Genomic DNA, 22,232 nt, shown 5'->3' on the forward strand with positions numbered 1-22,232 from the left:
TTACTGATTTGTTTGCTCGTATTGAGGGCCACTTTGAGTATTTGGTCATGCCTTTTGGTCTTTCTAATGCCCCTTCAGTTTTCCAGTCTTTTATGCATGATATTTTCCGCGATTTTCTGGATAAATTTATGATAATATATCTGGATGATATTCTGATTTTTTCTGATGACTGGGACTCTCATGTCCAGCAGGTCAGGAGAGTTTTTCAGGTTCTGCGGTCTAATTCTTTATGTGTGAAGGGGTCTAAGTGCGTTTTTGGGGTCCAGAAAATTTCCTTTTTGGGGTATATTTTTTCTCCCTCTTCCATTGAGATGGATCCCGTCAAGGTGCAAGCTATTTGTGACTGGACTCAGCCCTCCTCTCTTAAGGGTCTTCAGAGATTTTTGGGCTTTGCCAACTTTTACCGCCGATTTATTGCTGGTTTTTCGGATGTCGTTAAACCACTGACTGATTTGACCAGACAAGGCGCTGATGTTGCTAATTGGTCCCCTCATGCTGTAGAGGCCTTTCAGGAGCTTAAGCGCCGTTTTGCCTCTGCCCCTGTGTTGCGTCAGCCTGATGTGAATCTGCCTTTTCAGGTTGAGGTTGACGCTTCGGAGATCGGAGCTGGGGCAGTGTTGTCGCAGAAAGGTTCCGACTGCTCCGTCATTAGGCCTTGTGCCTTCTTTTCTCGCAAATTTTCGCCCGCAGAGCGGAATTATGATGTTGGGAATCGGGAGCTTTTGGCCATGAAGTGGGCGTTTGAGGAGTGGCGCCATTGGCTCGAGGGGGCTAGGCATCAGGTGGTGGTATTGACTGACCACAAAAATTTGATTTATCTTGAGACTGCCAGACGCCTGAATCCTAGACAGGCGCGCTGGTCTTTATTTTTTTCTCGCTTTAATTTTGTGGTGTCATACCTACCGGGTTCTAAGAATGTTAAGGCAGATGCCCTTTCTAGGAGTTTTGACCCGGACTCTCCTGGTAATTCTGAACCCACAGGTATCCTTAGGGAGGGAGTAATTTTGTCGGCCGTTTCTCCTGATCTGCGGCGGTCCTTGCAAGAGTTTCAGGCGGATAGACCGGATCGTTGTCCGCCTGATAGACTGTTTGTTCCGGATGATTGGACCAGCAGAGTCATCTCTGAGGTACATTCTTCTGCATTGGCAGGTCATCCCGGAATTTTTGGTACCAGGGATTTGGTGGCAAGATCCTTCTGGTGGCCTTCCTTGTCACGAGATGTGCGAGTCTTTGTGCAGTCGTGTGACGTTTGTGCTCGGGCCAAGTCTTGTAGTTCTCGGGCTAGCGGACTGCTGTTGCCCTTGCCTATTCCTAAGAGGCCTTGGACACACATCTCGATGGATTTTATTTCAGATCTGCCTGTTTCCCAGAAGATGTCTGTCATCTGGGTGGTCTGTGACCGTTTCTCTAAAATGGTCCATTTGGTTCCTCTGCCCAAGTTGCCTTCTTCTTCTGAGTTGGTTCCTCTGTTTTTTCAGAATGTTGTCCGATTGCACGGTATTCCTGAGAATATTGTTTCTGACAGAGGTACTCAATTTGTGTCTAGATTTTGGCGGGCATTCTGTGCTAGGATGGGCATAGATTTGTCTTTTTCATCTGCTTTTCACCCTCAGACTAATGGCCAGACCGAGCGGACTAATCAGACCCTTGAGACATATCTGAGGTGTTTTGTCTCTGCTGACCAGGATGATTGGGTTGCTTTTTTGCCATTGGCAGAGTTCGCCCTCAATAATCGGGCCAGTTCTTCCACCTTGGTGTCCCCGTTTTTCTGTAATTCGGGGTTTCACCCTCGATTTTCCTCCGGTCAGGTGGAATCCTCGGATTGTCCTGGAGTGGATGCGGTGGTGGAGAGATTGCATCACATCTGGGGGCAGGTTATGGACAATTTGAAGTTGTCCCAGGAGAAGACTCAGCGTTTTGCCAACCATCATCGTCGTGTTGGTTCTCGGCTTTGTGTTGGAGATTTAGTGTGGTTGTCTTCTCGTTTTGTCCCTATGAGGGTCTCTTCTCCTAAGTTTAAACCTCGGTTCATCGGCCCTTATAGAATATTGGAGATTCTTAATCCTGTTTCTTTCCGTTTGGACCTCCCTGCGTCCTTTTCCATTCATAACGTTTTTCATCGGTCGTTATTGCGCAGGTATGAGGTACCTGTTGTACCTTCAGTTGAGCCTCCTGCTCCGGTGTTGGTTGAGGGTGAGTTGGAGTACGTTGTGGAGAAGATTTTGGACTCTCGTGTTTCCAGACGGAAACTCCAGTATCTGGTCAACTGGAAGGGTTACGGCCAGGAGGATAATTCTTGGGTCAATGCATCTGATGTTCATGCTTCTGATCTTGTTCGTGCCTTCCATAGGGCTCATCCTGGTCGCCCTGGTGGATCTGGTGAGGGTTCGGTGCCCCCTCCTTGAGGGGGGGGTACTGTTGTGAATTTGGATTCTGGGCTCCCCCGGTGGCCGCTTGTGGAATTGGACTTGTCATCCTCTTTCCTGTTTCACCTGGTTCCATCAGTAGTGGGTGTCGCTATTTAAGCTCATTTCTCTGGTGGTTTCTTGCCGGTCAACAATGTTATCTGATGCCTCTCAGTGCTTGTTCCTGCTTCTAGACAACTACTAGATAAGTTGGACTTTTGTCCATGTTTTGTTTTGCCTATTTGTTCCAGTTCACAGCTGAAGTTTTGTTACTGTGTCTGGAAAGCTCTCGTTGATCAGGGATTGCTACTCTGGCGTTATGAGTTAATGCCAGAGTTTAAGGTAATCTCTGGATGGTGTTTTGTTAGTGTTTTTCTGCTGACCATGAAAGTATACTATCTGTCTTCTGCTATCTAGTAAGCGGACCTCAAATTTGCTAAGACTGTTTTCCTGCTGCGTTTGTAGTTTCATCTGAACTCACCGTCATTATATGTGGGGGGCTACTGTCTTCTTTGGAATATTTCTCTAGAGGTGAGCCAGGTCTTATATTTCCCTCTGCTAGCTATTTAGGTCTTAGGCCAGAGCTGGGCATCTAGCGATAAATAGGAAATGCTACCTGGCTATTTCTAGTTGCGCGGCAGGCTTAGTTCATGGTCAGTATAGTTCCATCTTCCGAGAGCTTGTCCCTCTATAGGCTTGCTATGATCTCTGCCTGCAGAGATCATGACAGTGAGCGGCAGCTGGCAGCAAAAGGGGACAGGGCTTATATTATATAAAGGGCATGTTTAAATATCTTTTCATATCACTTATAATAATATTAGACCCCAGTATTATAATGAAAACCCAGCCCAAGACCCAATAAATATATTCAGTGTCTCTATTGATAACAAACCCCTAAAATGATTTCAAGCTTTAGAACCTGAAAGCAGATCCTGTAATAAATTTAAACATCCCATAAAACTATGAAACTATAGAGCAGACACCACTATTAATATCAGAGCCTAGGCCTCTTAATTATACTTAGATCCCTGTTGCCTGATAGTAATACTGAACCCCAAACCACTCTCCTAAACTACAGTATTCCATACTTCAGATTAGACTATAAAATATACTTACCCTTCTACCTCCCACTGCGTGCTGTGACTTGTTGAATGGCAGCTTAGTAGTGAATAAAAGACAGTTATGAGGGGGGTAAGCGTAACGGCTTCTATCAGCTTCATCCAACTTGATCATGGCTAATTTTTCACTATCAGTGCTCCCTCCACAGAGTGACAGGGTGAGTATTAAATATCACTTAGTGACTAGGTCAGGTAAGCTAAAAATATGTTAGGTATGGTGAAGGCATTTGTTTTTTACCAGTTTGGATTTCACCTGTGCTGTGTCCTAGTGCTGTGCTCATGCAGACGGCCATATTTTCGGTCTGAGTTCAAACCGACAAAACATCAGTTCGCACAAGAACTAATATTATTCTGCGGGTGTAATAATAGGTGTATCAAAAAGTCTGTAAAAGAGAATAATTATTTTCCCTATAAATAATAGGCACAATGAAAAATTCTGATTAACGTATCAATTGACTTATAAAAGAGATATCGCACTTTGTTTCACTTTGATTACTGGGAATCGTGTCAGTAATCAATTTAATACACTTTGATACACTACAATATCCAGATGATATCTATTTAATACACTTTAATATCAATTTGATACACTTTGATATCAATTTGATATCAATTTGATAGGGGGCCGGGCAACTGTCAGATTTCTTTTTGACTAAACATCACTCCCCCTTTCTACTTTAGACATATTGTTAGGGCTAGCGGAATGCACCGAGTAAATATAGATGTTTATTATTATTGGTGCGTTCGCAGCCCGGGGTCCACCGTGCAGGAGGAACCTGCTGCTAGTGAATGGTGGCACTATTTGGCGGTATAGACTAGCTCTGTTACTTCACAGAGTAGCCGTGAGAGGAAAGCACTGCGCCTTGTTAGACTCACAGGAGCACAAGCTAACTGCCGAACTGATAGCAGTCAGTGGTCATGCATGCACACAATCTCCTCACCGGAGGAGCCAGTATTCTAGGGGCTTATTTCAGCCAGGTCCCTGAATACAAGCACACATAACCACACTGGCGCAAAGCACATAACTTGGATTGATACTAGCGCATGGCCGTGCGGTCATGCGAACCTTTTATAGCTGCAGCAAGTACAGGACCTTCCCAGAAGGACCAATGAGAGGCTGCCACAGAAGTTGAGCACCTTCAGGACCTTCCTAGATGACCAATGAGATTATATGCAGTATCTAAGCATGTGACCCTTGATCTCCAACGAGAGATCTTACCCTGGGCATGCTCAGAAGGGGAAAAGCAGGACTTAGTCCCAAAAACCTCTGCTCGCCGCTGCCCAGTACTGGCTACAATGGCAGAAGCTGGAAAGGCAGCAGTAACCCTTTGCACAGAGTCAGACTGAGCGAGACGCTGGGACCGACGTCTTCGCTGAGCAGGCTCCACTGCGGCTGGAGAAGAATGGGAGACCGCAGCGGAGATGCCCCGAGATTCCCCCTGTGCACAGGTGGGAACCCGACCCCTAACACATATCTACAGTATATACCAGTACATTACTATTATTATGTATGAATTAAATTGTAGTAGGTTAAATGAGAGGTGAGGTGTGGGAGATCGGCAATGAAACAGGAAAATGTATTTGCTAAATTGCTTGTTAAACTACAGAATATGTAACTATAGAAACTAAATGCTCTGAAGTATGTGATAAATATGACTGAAGGTTGTCTGTCAACATAGTAATTTTGGGGTTAATGCAAAAACTCAACTTTATATGCGACTATTAGTGATGAGTAGTGTTGAGCGATACCTTCCGATACTCAAAGGTATCGGTATCGGATGGGATCGGCCGATATCCAAAAAATATCGGATATCGCCGATACCGATACCCGATACCAATGCAAGTCAATGGGACACAAGTATCGGAAGTTATCCTGGGTGGATGAAGGAAACTCTCCTTCAGGCCCTGGGATCTATATTCATGTAAAAAATAAAGAATTAAAATAAAAAATATGGATATACTCAGCCTCCGGCGGCCCCTGGACCTTAGCGATGTAACCGGCAGCCTCCGTTCCTAAGAATGAGGAGTGAAGGACCTTCGATGACGTCGCAGCTTGTGATTGGTTGCATGACCGCTCATGTGACCGCTCACGCGACCAATCACAAGCCGCGATGTCATCGCAGGTCCTAAACTCACTGCATTCTTAGGAACGGAGGCTGCTGGTTACATCGCTAAGGTCCAGGGGCTGCCGGAGGGGTGAGTATATCCATATATCCATTTTTTATTTTAATTCTTTATTTTTTGCATGAATATGGATCCCAGGGCCTGAAGGAGAGTCTCCTCTCCTCCAGACCCTGGGAACCATACACTGGGAACTTCCGATTCCGATTTCCGATATCACAAAAATATCGGAACACGGTATCGGAATTCCGATACAGCAAATATTGGCCAATACCCGATACTTGCGGTATCGGAATGCTCAACACTAGTGATGAGCGAACGTGCTCGGATAAGTTGTGAGCTAACCGAGTGTCTTTGGCAAGCATGACTAATATGTTCGAGTCCCCGCGCTTGCATGTCTCTCGGCTGTTCAACAGCCGCAACACATGCAGGGATTGCTTGTTAGGCAATCCCTGCATTTGTTGCATCTGTCGTACAGCTGCGAGACATGCAAGCGCAGGGACCCGAACATATTATTCACCTACGCCAAAGACACTTGGTTAGCGCACAAGCGTGCTCGGATAATAACTTATCTGAGCATGTTCGCTCATTACTAGTGACTATACAAGTCTAATGAATAGTCACAATAACTAATGTAATTTATAATAAGAAGAAAGGGTGACATTTATTTAATGTCAGGGGTGGAGCAGGTCACCTTAACTCATGCCTCCCAACTTTTTGGTAGAAGCTTCAATACAGCAACACACACTTTTCAGATGATGCCTCTTTGAATCTCTTCTATATCACTTTTAAGCCTTTTTGCACTTTGATAATTCCTTTTCCATTTACCCTAACTGAAGAAACCTTCTAGATACTCTGTTTTAAAGGGGTTTTCCACTACACAAAACTTTTTTTACACTATACATTAATAATGAATTTGTTTAAGAAAGGGTTGTCTAAGTAGTGGACAGCTCTTTAAGAAAGGTTTGGTCAGCAACTGGAAGATTTGACTATTCTTCTAGGAGGCTTGCCTTTTATCCTGGAGCCCCCTGGATGTTCGTGGAGAGTTGGCAAGTATGGGTTAACTTAAATTTGCAATCTAATATTTTCCTCACCACAACATAATGATACAGCCATTATATGAATGGGGGTATTGCATTTTTTGTGGAATGTTGTTCTTTAGTTCCAAAATTCTGTGATGATTCATTTCTTAACATATTCTTATAGCGGTTGGAGCTCTCATCCAGGGCCTTAAATGTGGTTTTCTCACAAAGTACATTTTAACGAATAGATCTTGGAATGATAATCATTTCCACAATTGGATGTGTTAAAAATATTCCTGTGCTGAGATAATCACACCACATCTTTTGGTCAGGGGGAGAATGCACAAGAGCGTATACAGACAGGACAGTAGGGGATCACCGCAATTTTTTCTGTGAGGTAAAACATGTTTAAAAACAAGTAGCAAATGCTTTCCTCAGAGAAAAAAATTTGCTGGGATCCCATGCTATCCTATCTGTGTACTCTCTTGGGCGTCTTCCTCAGGCCAGGAGCTGTGGTATGATCAGACCATGTTCCTGTACGGTCAGACACGGCCATTACACAGCAGGGACACATTTATAAGATTATCTCAGCACAGGAACATTTTATTAAAAACACATCCAATTGTGGAAGTTAGTGTTATTCCAGGATCTGTTGATTATTGCATAATTTAGCATATTTACATAAAAAAACAAGGAAATGTTCTAAGTTGTGGTAACATATTTACATGCCATTTATCAAGATATCTTCTGTTACTAAGTAAGTAAGAACCACATTGGGGCTGTTAATAAGGTTGGGTGGCATGTGCCTAATATGCCTGTGGCCCACAAGTGGGTTAGGTTGCCTATAGTCGAGTCTAGCCATTCATCCAATTATAGTACTAGGTTTTCAATATCTATGAGCAGGTGGATGGCTGTAATGCCGGTTTATTGCTGTTCGTTTCAGCACCAGCATGTTCTGGACAGCTCTCGAATACCTGAATTGAAGAGCAGTATCTCAGAGCATAATTTAAAGGCACCATTTGTTCTTCATTGTTAAAATAAATGACCAGAGTAAATTCAGCATACCTGAATGTCAAGATCAGGAGTAACACAATCCTTGAGGAATTCAATTGGACCCATCATATAGGGGCAGTGGTTTGTAAAGACCTGCCATAATAGCACACAACAAAAAAGTCATATTAAATTGTGTACAAAACAGTTAAGTAGGGCACTTACAAAAAGACAAATACTACAGGAATTGTACATCCATAACTTTTTGTCAACTACAACATGCCTGTAACATGAAAAATGTCAAAAACATTTACATTTCATCAATCTTTAATTTGCAGTTCTGCAATAAGGGTCTGATTATATTTAATGTCAGCAGCTCGTTATCACCTTTTATCACGACTTTTGGATATGGGATGGACCCCACTAACTCTTAAAACTACCATAACTACTGTAAACCTAGGCAATAAAATAAATACACAAAACACGTTATTTTGGTTATCAAAATGGCCACAGCTTTTATTCAAATCACAGGATTAAATAATCACAGTAGGAGTCAGGTGGAGTGCTAGTACATTGGGATTCACAAGTACTGTGACACCCCCAGCTGTCTGACATATAGCACCAGGACAGACAGCCATAAAGGGGCAGCATGTACTGCCTTGCCATTCAAGCAGAGCCAGTAAACTTTCAGGGCACCACTGACTCTATTATCCTCACTCCTGTGCTTAACCACTGTGCCCGCCCAGATTAACGCTACCATTACAACGTCCTTGAGGTAGGCCACCAAAGCCGAGCCTGCTCACCACCATGAGGTTTTACATCCTCCATTAGTTAAAATGAGTCCACCTTAACTTGTCTGCAACTTCCACCTGACTCCTAAACCGCAAAGCCGTGACGAGTTATAAATTCCAAGTCACATTTGACACTTTTTTTTTTATTAAATCACTTTTGTAAACTTAAAAATTAGAAGTCCCTGCAAAAGCATTAATGGGACTTAACTTGGCAAACCTCCGACTCACGAAGAGTCATTCTACAGTACTCAGGAGAGGAAAAAACCCCTGTGGAGGAAACCTCTAGGGAACCATGGCTGAAGGACTGCCCTTCCCTTGGGCTTCGAAGGTTAATGCAAATGACAACTCTTTATAGCCAATATAAAATTTAACCTGGTTCAAGATATACAATGGCAAATTCAAAAATACAATAAAGCATTTATCATTATACAAGCAATAATTAAAAGGTTTTAGGACAGAGATTATAAACAGGGCGGAAGGGCGGGTAATGTTTCCTCCTGTCCATCCTGTGAGAGAAAGAGGGATAGCCAGAATTACCTCCCCTATATAAGCCCCACTCTCCTCACAGTAATACACCAGGCACAAACATATTAAGCTCCTTCCTCTTAAAGCAACATCACTCTTGTTTAAAATCTACACCGAAATACAAACAAAAGCTGCAGGAGTTCAAGGTCCACCCATCCCCAAGTCATGTCCACTTCCGTCTAGTCTCTGGTGGTTTCTTTGCTACAAATCAAATGGGATAATTGGTGCAGTTTCTTGGCTAGGAAACGCTGCAGAATAAAAAATGGTTGGGGAAAAGAACAGGCACCTATACCATTTATTAGATTACCTAATGGTTGAATAAAATGATGTGTCTATGTGAAATACCTGCCATGACATATCACATATGTTCTTAGCGTTTTACTCCTGGGTTTGATTTTCACCTGTATAGGCCTTTGTTCTATTCATTTGTAAATTTGTTAATCTGCTACCCCAAAAAACAACTTTATTGTACTATGCAAATAAAGGTGCTCAGTGCACCCTTAGTGTGGCTAAATGCCTTGGTGAACGGTTCCACTCACATTTTTAGATTCCACTCCTATGTTGACTTACAGTGCTGGCTTGTTCAGAGCCAGAGCTGTCTGAAGTTAAACCTGTATTATGTGTGCAATGTCTCTATGCAGAAGAGACATCACTTCTTCCTCACTGCTGACATTGCTTGACTCCTCTACTGTCACTTTAGTGCTCTAGTGAGCGCACACATTACCTTCTCTGTTATGATCCTTAGTGGTTGAGGATCACAAAATACTCCAGCTAAGTAACAAAACATAGGACAAGCTCTAGGAAGGTGGTAAACTGGACTGGCCGCAAATCTGAACCTATCCAACACACTAGAGGTAGCCGGTGAACGTGACTAAAATCCTAGACGTCTCGAGCCAGCCTGAGGAACTAACTACCCCTAGAGAGAAAGAAAGACCTCACTTGCCTCCAGAGAAATAATCCCCAAAGATATAGAAGCCCCCAACAAATAATAACGGTGAGGTAAGAGGAAGGCACATACACAGGGGTGAAAGCAGATTCAGCAAATGAGGCCCACTAATACTAGATAGCAGAAAATAGAAACGGGGTCTGTGCGGTCAGTAATATCCACACTGAGATTTCAAGAACCCCCGCACCAACTAACGGTGTGGGGGGAGAAACTCAGTCCCCTAGAGCAACCAGCAAGCGAGGAAATCACATTTTAGCAAGCTGGACAAGAAACATGATGAATGCTGATAATCAAAAAATAAACAAACAAAAACTTAGCTTGTCTTGGAGAGACTGGGAGCAAGGTAGTCACAAGGAATCTGAATAGCACTGAATACATTGAGAGCAGGCAAGGAACTGAGTATCCAGGTGAGCTAAATAGGAAACCAACCAAGGATAACGAACCAGCTGATGCTGCCAACCTGCAAAAAGACAACACTACACAGTACCGCTTGTGACCACTAGAGGGAGCCCAAAAATAGAGTTCACAACAGTACCCCCCCCTTGAGGAGGGGTCACCGAACCCTCATCAAGACCCCCAGGGCGATCAGGATGAGCCGCGTGGAAGGCACGAACCAAATCGGCCGCATGAACATCAGAGGCGACAACCCAGGAATTATCCTCCTGACCATAGCCCTTCCACTTAACCAAATACTGAAGCCTCCGTCTAGAGATACGAGAATCCAAAATCTTCTCCATCACGTACTCCAATTCGCCCTCGACCAGCACCGGAGCAGGAGGCTCAACAGAAGGAACCACAGGTACCACATACCTCCGCAACAAAGACCTATGGAACACATTATGAATGGCAAACGATGCTGGGAGATCCAAACGAAAAGACACCGGGTTAAGGATTTCCAAGATCTTATAAGGACCGATGAAGCGAGGCTTGAATTTAGGAGAGGAGACCTTCATAGGAACATACCGAGAAGACAGCCACACCAAATCCCCAACACGAAGTCGGGGACCCACACCGCGGCGGCGGTTGGCAAAGCGCTGAGCCTTCTCCTGTGACAACCTCAAATTGTCCACCACATGGTTCCAAATCTGCTGCAACCTATCCACCACAGAATCCACCCCAGGACAGTCAGAAGACTCAACCTGACCCGAGGAAAAATGAGGATGGAAACCAGAATTGCAGAAAAAAGGCGAAACCAAAGTAGCAGAACTAGCCCGATTATTAAGGGCAAACTCGGCCAATGGCAAAAAAGTCACCCAATCATCCTGATCAGCAGAAACAAAACATCTCAAATAAGTTTCCAACGTCTGATTAGTTCGCTCGGTTTGGCCATTAGTCTGAGGATGGAAGGCCAACGAAAAAGACAAATCAATGCCCATCTTAGCACAAAAAGTCCACCAAAACCTGGACACAAACTGGGATCCTCTATCAGACACAATATTTTCAGGAATGCCGTGCAAGCGAACCACATTCTGAAAAAATAGAGGAACCAAATCGGAGGAAGAAGGCAACTTAGGCAAGGGCACCAAATGGACCATCTTGGAAAAACGATCACACACCACCCAGATGACAGACATTTTCTGAGATACTGGAAGATCCGAAATAAAATAAATGGAAATGTGCGTCCAAGGCCTTTTCGGAATAGGCAAAGGCAAAAGCAAACCGCTAGCACGAGAACAGCAAGGCTTAGCCCGAGCACAAATCCCACAAGACTGCACAAAGGAACGCACATCCCGCGACAAGGAAGGCCACCAGAAGGACCTAGCCACCAAATCTCTGGTACCAAAAATCCCAGGATGACCCGCCAACACCGAAGAATGAACCTCGGAAATAACTCTGCTGGTCCATCTATCCGGGACAAACAGTCTCTCTGGTGGACAACGGTCAGGTCTATCCGCCTGAAATTTCTGCAGCACTTGTCGCAAATCTGGGGAAATGGCAGACAAAATCACTCCCTCTCTGAGAATACCAGCCGGCTCAGAAACTCCCGGAGAGTCAGGCACAAAACTCCTAGAAAGTGCATCAGCTTTCACGTTCTTCGAACCAGGCAGGTATGAGACCACGAAGTTGAAACGGGAGAAAAACAACGACCAACGAGCCTGTCTAGGATTCAGGCGCTTGGCAGATTCAAGGTAAATTAGATTTTTGTGATCAGTCAAGACCACCACACGATGTTTAGCTCCTTCGAGCCAATGTCGCCACTCCTCAAATGCCCACTTCATAGCCAACAACTCCCGATTACCAACATCATAATGCCGCTCGGCAGGCGAAAACTTTCTTGAAAAGAAAGCACATGGCTTCATCACAGAGCCATCAGAGCTTCTCTGTGACAAAACAGCCCCTGCTCCAATCTCAGAAGCATCAACCTCGACCTGGAAGGGGAGAGACACATCTGGCTGACATAAGACTGGAGCTGAAGAAAACCGGTGCTTCAGCTCCCGAAAGGCCTCCACGGCCGCAGGAGACCAATTAGTCACATCAGAACCCTTCTTGGTCAAATCCGTCAAAGGTTTAACCACGCTAGAAAAATTAGCGATGAAACGATGGTAAAAATGAAAATATTATAATAGTGGATCACAGGGGCGCTAGACACGCGTGCCTGAATCAAGCAGCAGCAGGCAAACAAGCCAGTAGGTGTGAGAAACTGCCCGAAAATAAATCAGAAATGAAAAAAAGGTTGCCGCGCTGCAAGGCACTTACTGGTTCATGCAGAGTCCTAAGTATTGCCACTTGTGCACCGAAAACTTCTCCACCGTCCGGTGGTCTCCACTGGAGGGAGCGTCCTCCCCAAGGATGCAGATCCCCTGTGAAAAACTCGTCGCCGCAGCTCAGCGGAAGCCTGGCAGCGGCGCCATCGGCCGAGGCACAGATGGTAAAAATTAGCAAAACCCAAGAACTTCTGAAGACTCTTAACAGACGTGGGCTGAGTCCAGTCATGAATAGCCTGGACCTTGACTGGGTCCATCTCCACAGTAGAAGGAGAAAAAATAAAACCCAAAAAGGAGACCTTCTGTACTCCGAAGAGGCATTTTGAGCCCTTCACAAATAAAGCATTAGCACGCAGGACCTGAAACACCATCCTGACCTGCTTCACATGGGACTCCCAATCATCAGAAAAGACCAAAATGTCATCCAGATAAACAATCATAAATTTATCCAGATATTCTCGGAAGATGTCATGCATGAAGGACTGAAACACAGAAGGAGCATTAGAGAGTCCAAAAGGCATCACCAAGTACTCAAAATGGCCTTCAGGCGTATTAAATGCTGTTTTCCATTCATCTCCCTGCTTAATGCGCACAAGGTTATACGCACCACGGAGATCTATTTTGGTGAACTAACTGGCACCCTTAATCCGAGCAAACAAATCAGACAATAGTGGTAAAGGATACTGAAATTTGACTGTGATTTTATTCAGAAGACGATAATCTATACAAGGTCTCAAAGAACCGTCCTTCTTGGCCACAAAAAAAAAATCCTGCACCAAGAGGGGAAGAGGATGGGCGAATATGTCCCGTCTCCAAAGACTCCTTTATATAACTCCGCATCGCGGCATGCTCTGGTATAGACAGATTAAAAAGTCGTCCCTTAGGGAATTTACTACCAGGAATTAAATTTATAGCACAGTCACAATCCCTATGAGGGGGCAGGGCACTGGACCTGGGCTCATCAAATACATCCTGGTAGTCAGACAAAAACTCAGGGACCTCAGAAGGAGTGGAAGAAGCAATAGACACCAACGGAGCATCGCCATGAATTCCCTGACAACCCCAACTTGACACAGACATAGCTTTCCAATCTAAAACTGGATTATGAGCCTGCAGCCATGGCAGACCCAAAACGACAACATCATGCAAATTATGCAGAACAAGAAAGCGAATCACCTCCTGATGTACGGGAGTCATGCACATGGTCATTTGCGTCCAATACTGAGGCTTATTCTCAGCCAATGGCGTAGCATCAATTCCCCTCAGAGGAATAGGAAATTCCAAAGGCTCCAGGACAAAACCACAGTGCCTGGCAAACAAAAAAATCCATCAGATTCAGGGCAGCACCCGAATCCACATAAGCCATAACCGGGTAGGACGACAAAGAACAAATCAAAGTAACAGACAAAATAAATTTAGGCTGCATAGTACCAATGGTGACAGGTTTAGCGATTTTTTTTAAGCGTTTAGAGCATGCTGAGATAACATGAGTAGAATCACCACAGTAAAAGCACAACCCATTTTGACGTCTATGACTTTGTCGCTCAATTCTGGTCAGAGTTCGGTCACATTGCATAGACTCAGGTCTCTGTTCAGAAAATACCGCCAAAGGATGAGCAGATTTGCGCTCCCGCAAACGCCGATCAACCTAAATGGCTAAAGCCATAGAATCACTCAGACTTGTAGGGGTGGGAAACCCCACCTTAACATTCTTAACAGCCTCAGAAAGACCCTCTCTGAAATTTGCAGCCAGGGCACACTCATTCCATTGAGTAAGCACCAACCATTTCCGAAATTTTTGACAATACACCTCTGCTTCATCCTGACCTTGAGAGATAGCCAGCAACGCTTTTTCTGCCTGATTCTCAAGATTAGGCTCCTCATAAAGCAGTCCAAGAGCCAGAAAAAATGCATCTACATTAAGCAATGCAGGATCTCCTGGCGCCAGAGAGAAAGCCCAATCTTGAGGGTCGCCACGCAATAAGGAGATAACAATTTTAACTTGCTGAGCGGAATCACCAGAGGAACGAGGTCTCAGAGATAGAAATAACTTACAATTATTCTTAAAATTTAGAAACCTAGATCTATCTCCAGAAAACAACTCAGGAATGGGTATCTTTGGTTCTGACATAGGGCTATGAATAACAAAATCCTGAATACTTTGCACCCGTGCAGCAAGATGATCCACACTAGAAGCCAGAGTCTGAACATTCATGTCTGCAGCTGAGCTCAAAACCACCCAGAGTTCAAGGGGATGAAAGAAGCTAAACAGACTGCAGCAAAGGAAAAGCGGGAGGAAAAAAAAAAAAAATGTACTCAGGTCTTCTTTTTATCCCACTTCTGCGATGCATTAAACACTTTTGGGCCTGCTCTACTGTTATGATCCTTAGTGGTTGAGGATCACAAAATACTCCGGCTAAGTAACAAAACATAGGACAAGCTCTAGGGAGGTGGTAAACTGGACTGACCGCAAATCTGAACCTATCCAACACACTAGAGGTAGCCGGTGAACGTGACTAAAATCCTAGACGTCTCGAGCCAGCCTGAGGAACTAACTACCCCTAGAGAGAAAGAAAGACCTCACTTGCCTCCAGAGAAATAATCCCCAAAGATATAGAAGCCCCCAACAAATAATAACGGTGAGGTAAGAGGAAGGCACATACACAGGGGTGAAAGCAGATTCAGCAAATGAGGCCCACTAATACTAGATAGCAGAAAATAGAAAAGGGGTCTGTGCGGTCAGTAAAAAACCCTTACAAAATATCCACACTGAGATTTCAAGAACCCCCGCACCAACTAACAGTGTGGGGGGAGAAACTCAGTCCCCTAGAGCAACCAGCAAGCGAGGAAATCACATTTTAGCAAGCTGGACAAGAAACATGATGAATGCTGATAATCAAAAAATAAACAAACAAAAACTTAGCTTGTCTTGGAGAGACTGGGAGCAAGGTAGTCACAAGGAATCTGAAGAGCACTGAATACATTGAGAGCAGGCAAGGAACTGAGTATCCAGGTGAGCTAAATAGGAAACCAACCAAGGATAACGAACCAGCTGATGCTGCCAACCTGCAAAAAGACAACACTACACAGTACCGCTTGTGACCACTAGAGGGAGCCCAAAAATAGAGTTCACAACACTTCTCCTCACTGCTGTCTCAGGCTGTGTAGTGATGTCAGCTACAAGTAGAGAGTGATTTCTGTGCTCTCTCCTGCACTGAAGTGATAGCGGAATAGGCGACCAATATCAGAAGTAAGGAACACGATGTGTCTTCTCACTCCTGCATGGAGGTGTATATTTAGATATTCAGACAGTGCCGGCTTAAGGCAAGTCAACGCTGTCAATTAACTGTGACAAAGTTACTGGTAAAGTGCTGGAGGGGAGATATGTTACACTATGCCTAATGGCGTCAGTGATATAAAACCCAGAGTTTTTCGTCCAGCACACTAAGTGTTGTGAGTAGTGTTGAGCATTCCGATACCGCAAGTATCGGGTATCGGCCGATACTTGCGGGTATCGGAATTCCGATACCGAGATCCGATACTTTTGTGGTATCGGGTATCGGTATCGAAACAACATTAATGTGTAAAATAAAGAATTAAAATAAAAAATATTGCTATACTCACCTCTCCGACGCAGCCTGGACCTCACCGAGGGAACCGGCAGCGTTCTTTGCTTAAAATGCGCGCGTTTACTGCCTTCCGTGACATCACGGCTTGCGATTGGTCGCGTGCCGCCCATGTGGCCGCGACGCGACCAATCACAGCAAGCCGTGACGTAATTTTCAGGTCCTCAATGCCTAATTCTAGGCATTGAGGATTTTAAAATTACGTTCCGGCTTGTGATTGGTCGCGTCGCGGTCACATGGGCGACGCGACCAATCACAAGCCGTGACGTCACGGGAGGCAGGAAACGCGCACATTTTAAAATTACGTCACGGCTTGTGATTGGTTGCGTGCCGCCCATGTGACCGCGACGCGACCAATCACAGCAAGCCGTGACGTAATTTCAGGTCCTGAATGCCTAATTCTGAATTCAGGACCTGAAAATTACGTCACGGCTTGCTGTGATTGGTCACGTCGCGGCCACATGGGCGGCACGCGACTAATCACAAGCCGTGACGTCACGGAAGGAAGTAAACGCGCGCATTTTAAGCAAAGAACGCTGCCGGTTCCCTCGGTGAGGTCCAGGCTGCGTCGGAGAGGTGAGTATAGCAATATTTTTTATTTTAATTCTTTATTTTACACATTAATATGGATCCCAGGGCCTGAAGGAGAGTTTCCTCTCCTTCAGACCCTGGGAACCATCAGGGATACCGTCCGATACTTGAGTCCCATTGACTTGTATTGGTATCGGGTATCGGTATCGGATTAGATCCGATACTTTGCCGGTATCGGCCGATACTTTCCGATACCGATACTTTCAAGTATCGGACGGTATCGCTCAACACTAGTTGTGAGGGGTTAAGCTAATTTTCATAATGGGTTGGCTTTTATGTGGACATCCATAGATGGGAGGTTGTGCACCTTATCTCCACCCCAGGGTGTGGTCTGGGGCTTAACTAGCTGGCCTTCAAAGGCAGCAGTGTTCAGTGTCTGGAGAGGAACACTCTAGAGAAGTGTTTTGTTTATGCCTGAACTGTGGGTTTTGCTAACCCTGAGAGGGCTGAACCCCGCTAATAAAAGAACTGTGCTTAGTGCTACCATTTTGGGTTTTTTTTGCTGTTTTTGCCCAGAGGGCTGTGTTTACTTTTTGCTACAGTTTGGTTTATGCCACCCCTGAATAAACCATGTACATTTCTAAAGCCATGGTGTTCCCGTGTCTACCTCCATGTACAACTGAGTGAGCCGCTCTACCACATAACATAGAAGCCGTAATCTAAATAAGACACAATTATAAGGTACAATCGAGCAGCAAGGCACTTAGCCACACCAAGAGTGCACTGAGCACATTGAATTGCATATTACAATACATTTTTTGGGGGGTTAAACAGAAGATCAGATTTAAAAACTAAAATAAACATTTTCATTATTTCCCCATTTCCTGTAAAGTGATGGTGGTTATTATGATGTGTACATTTGGAGTGACAGAATCATTTTAAGTATTTTTTGTGAACTTATGAATGAATAAATATGATATTTTTTGTATAATGAGGCATATTTCTCTTCTGGATGTGCTTTCATTTCTAAAATCTTGAAAAATGTATGTCAGTGTTGCCTTCACCAGCTGATATTTGACCAAGAAGGACAACCACAATCCTGCATCAAACCCCAGCATTGGAGCATACCTGGAACCTATTCATCACACCCTCTCTGCATTACAATCAGTACTAATCGTTGTACAAGGCAAAATACATTCCATGGGAAAGTAATATGCATCATATAAGTTTCTTCAGCCCATTGGTCTTTGTTTATAGGCTGCTGCAACAACAACATCATGACGCACTTAGCTTAGTGGCTCCTACTGCCTACCTTGGCAGAGCTGCTGAGCTCTGTAATCAGCTGCAGCGGTCACATGTGCAGCCTGTAAGCAAAGATCAGGGCATCAGCAGAGAGACATCACTAGACCCGGGGACAGTGATCGCCAGCTCTTTTTATTATTTTAACCAAGCGGTGAAGAAACTTATTTCAGGAAAACCCCTGCCAGCCCGAGTATTGTCATCACAGGGGTTAAAAAGATGTTCACATATAGCATTCTTCATGCTAAATTTAAAAGAGATTTAGTGGAGGAAATCTGAGGCTAACCTTCAGATTCATGACATGAATTTGCAGTTTGACGTGACTACACATCTCAAATATGGGACCTATTATGGCTTTCCAGTAATAAGGCCTCAGTACGCTCTTACAGATGTCTGTGCATTTTCTAGGCAGAGGCAATTATTTAATATTGTGTTGAAACAAGACACGACTTTATAGTTAAAAGCAATATTATTGAAATGCTGCTATTTTTTATTTAAGAATTGATAGTATTTAATTAGTATTCTGAATATTCATATGTCCAATTACTACTCTGCATTTATACCACTGGAATTTCTGTTCACTAATATTCATTCTACACCTGAGCCGCAGTATTATACAACATGAATGTGTCCTCTTATGACTGCAGCAGATATACTGCCTTCATTTTATTAGATTACCTACATCTGCGTTCCAGTATTATATTGCGTGTATCCTTGTTCAAGTGATACAGTATTATTCTGCCTGCACTTCATGTATTTTGCACATGCTCTTATTTATGTGCTGTTTTATCATGTGATATTCACTTGCAGTGTTGCTAAAGAATGCCAATGTGGAGAAATGCAGATGTACAGGTACAATAGAGTGTATAAATCTAACAGGCAGTTGATTCTTATGACCAGATGCATAGCACTGCGGAGGAAGTAGTCATTTAGTAAAAAAAGAATGCAAAGGAAAATAAGGGGTTAATTTTGCCTATATTCTGCAGACTGAACACTTGGTTTTCTGTGGGGGGTTTTATGCTCACCTCTCTGAGGCCTTCCAAAGCCAGAGAACGGAAGGACAAGATCACTCCAACAATGGTCATTCTTTTCAGCAAACTTTCTGGAGCTAAACACGTAAGGAGGCAAATAGGAAGCAGAATGGTTACACCATGGGATAACAGCATGCAATGCTCAGCAGGTTGTGCACATCGTAAAGTCGACTTATAATCTGGTCAAAAATGGCCAGTTAGTGCTCTTATGTTAGTTTTTCATATCCGCCATTTGGTTCCAGAGATATGGGCCATTTCAATGAGTGGTAATTTTTAAAATCTTTACTCCTAGCTCACAGGATTTTCTGGGACGTGTCTTTAGAATGTTCTGCATTATTAGTTTGTTAGCAACGCCACCCTTAGTAAAGACCATAAAAATTAGCCCCTATCAAAATCCCACCTCTACTGTTCCAATCACTGCCTTAATTCTGGAAAAACTGAAGATTAATCAAACATAATTAGTGATGAGAGAGTATACTCGTTGCTTGGGTTTTCCTGAGCACGCTCGAGTGACCTCCGGAGTATTTGTTATTGCTCGGAGATTTAGTTTTCATTGCCTCAGTTGCATGATTTACGGCTTCCAGATACTCTGAATACATGTGAGGAATGCCTGTTTGTTAGGGAATTCCCACACGTATTCAGCGTATCTGGAAGCCGTAAATCATACAACTGAAGCGATGAAAACTATATCTCTGAGCAATAACAAATACTCGGAGGTCACCCGAGCAACGAGTACACTCGCTCATCACTAAATATAATAACTAGGGTTCTTCACACTCCACTAGTTTTGCATGCCCCACCTACATCTTTGATGATTGACAGTGCCGGGTTGCCTGAGCCTTCCCTGCAGACAACGCTCAATCCAGACAAGTCAGCGCTGTCAATCACCAGTTAAGGAAGTGGGGCACTCAAAATGGTGCACTGAGTTGTTCCCTTTTGGCATGAGTGAACCAATCAGCCTAATTTGTTTTAACTTAATTTTCTACAGAACGGATGCAGCAATTAGGACACCAGAGAGACGATTTTTATAGATGCTACTACAAAATTTATGAGGTGGGTTTGGGCTGACAGCCTCCTTTTAACTTTGGAAAACAACAATTTTCATGCTAGTGAAAATCAGAGAATGGACTTATCCTGTGTCATTGGTTGCACACTTAAATAATACTAATTTAGAACCCATTTTGTTTTCAACTATTCAAATGCACATGTATACATTTTTGAGTTGTGGGTTTCTTGTGAGAAAACAACAGAAGTGGGACCATGACGTTGAGTTTCTGTAAAGTGACACTTTTCCATAAAGTCCTGTGATCTCTCTCTTACTATATGTCACAAAATTGAGCAGCACAGCCTTCGATCAATGGGGCTGGTCTGCTTGTAGTAAGAAGGATTGCTCAGTAATCTATCTTATAAATTGGAGGAAGTCCCAGCATTTCTTGATTCTGGATTACAGACTCTGTGAATCTGTATGTTTGCTATAAAAATTATGAGTTACGCTTAAACACCACATGTATGGTCATTTGAAAAATTATTTTTTTTGTGAAAATAGTGCAAAAAAACGTTTATAATAGAGATGATCTAATCTTTTGAAATTTGTATTCTCCAGGTTTTATGATAAAAAAATAAAACAGATATATAGTAAATCAATTTGTTGAGGATTGTAATACTGCAAAGTCTCCAATTGACCTGAAAAAAATGAATGTAACAACAACCCCTTGCAAGTCCTTTAAAACCAAAACGGCCTTGGTAATATCAAAGTGACCTCACCATAGAAACGGATAGTAATCCAGTAATAAGCAACGACCAATTTAATCATTCAAAAATGATCCCTTTCATTCATCTATGATCAGACAGAACGTTCTGTGCAGAACGCTCTCCTAAACTGGTAGTGTCGCTATCAGAGTTAACATCATCTTGCTGTGATTGAACAAGCAATATCCCATGTATTCTATAACGCTCTCCACACTAATATGTTGCCAGAGACAAAGAAGGCCAATTGTGACCTGTGTTTGATAGTACTACTGCCCAGATGGCTGTGTCTGTGGTAGTAGTGATGATTCTGCTGCTAGTGACGCCCACATTCTTAGCCGTAATACGTTTTTATTTTAGTTGGGGCCAATTCTCAATAAAGATATGAATCCTAGAGGTGGGACTCATATCTGCTATATATTAATGCCATATCCTGTACAAGATGAGAATATCCCTTTAAAGGGTACCACACATTATAAAAATAATGTATACCTGTAGCCATAGTGATTATCTCCACGTAAATAGCATTTTAAACATAGGCAAGTCTGACAGGCTGAGGCTGACATAAATTTTGGTTTTCACAAAGTTTGCTGCTTCAATGTTTTTAGATCTTTTAGTGAAATGTTTCTATGGTTACTGAAGTACAGTTCTAAGCATTGCATCATAATTTAAACTATTATTGACAAAGTATATACAAAAACGTATTAAATATAATTTGTATCGTAGGTACACTTCAGCTCACATTGTATGATTTTTAAGTAATTAGTTTGCATTTTATTGCATGAAATAAGTATTTGATATAATAGAAAACAGAACTTAATATTTGGTACAGAAACCTGTGTTTGCAATTACAAAGGTCAGACTTTTCCTGTAGTTCTTGACCAAGTTTGCACACACTGCAGCGGAGATTTTTGCCCACTGCTCCATACAGATCTTCTCCAGCTGGAGGACCTTGCGTGCCCTGCAGGAGTTTAATCCATGATGGCGTAGTGTGTTACTAACAGTAATGTTTAAGACAGAGGTCTCAACTCTCTTCAGGTCATTGACCAGGTCCTCCTGTGTAGTTCTGGGCTGATTCCTGACCTTTCTCAGAATCATCGTTACCCCACGAGGTGTTATACTGCATGGAGCCCCAAACCGAGGAAGATGGACAATCATCTTGTGTTTCTTCCATTTTCTAATTATTGCGCCAACAATTGTTCCCTTCTCACCAAGCTGCTTGCCTATTGTCCTATAGCCCATCCCAGCCTTGCGCAGGTCTACAATTCTGTCCCTGGTGTCCCTAGACAGCTCTTTGGTCTTGGCCGTGGTGGAGAGGTTGGAGTGTGATTGATTCAGTGTGTGGACAGGTGTCTTTTATACAGGTAAAGTGTTTA

General features: G+C 43.4%; 1 protein-coding gene across 1 annotated transcript in view; it reads right to left on the minus strand.

Annotated features, from left to right (window-relative positions):
• NCKAP1L (NCK associated protein 1 like) overlaps window positions 1–22,232 on the minus strand; it is a 325,756-nt gene that overhangs the window by 93,503 nt on the left and 210,021 nt on the right. The window contains exons 25-26 of the mRNA XM_077297911.1: window positions 19,105–19,187; window positions 7,732–7,812 (exon numbers count right to left, since the gene is read on the minus strand). Of these exons, the coding sequence (XP_077154026.1) occupies window positions 7,732–7,812; window positions 19,105–19,187 (164 nt within the window). The remainder of the gene's footprint in view (window positions 1–7,731; window positions 7,813–19,104; window positions 19,188–22,232) is intronic.

The sequence above is a fragment of the Ranitomeya variabilis genome, chromosome 3, assembly GCF_051348905.1.
Source record: "Ranitomeya variabilis isolate aRanVar5 chromosome 3, aRanVar5.hap1, whole genome shotgun sequence".
Taxonomy (NCBI): domain Eukaryota; kingdom Metazoa; phylum Chordata; class Amphibia; order Anura; family Dendrobatidae; genus Ranitomeya; species Ranitomeya variabilis.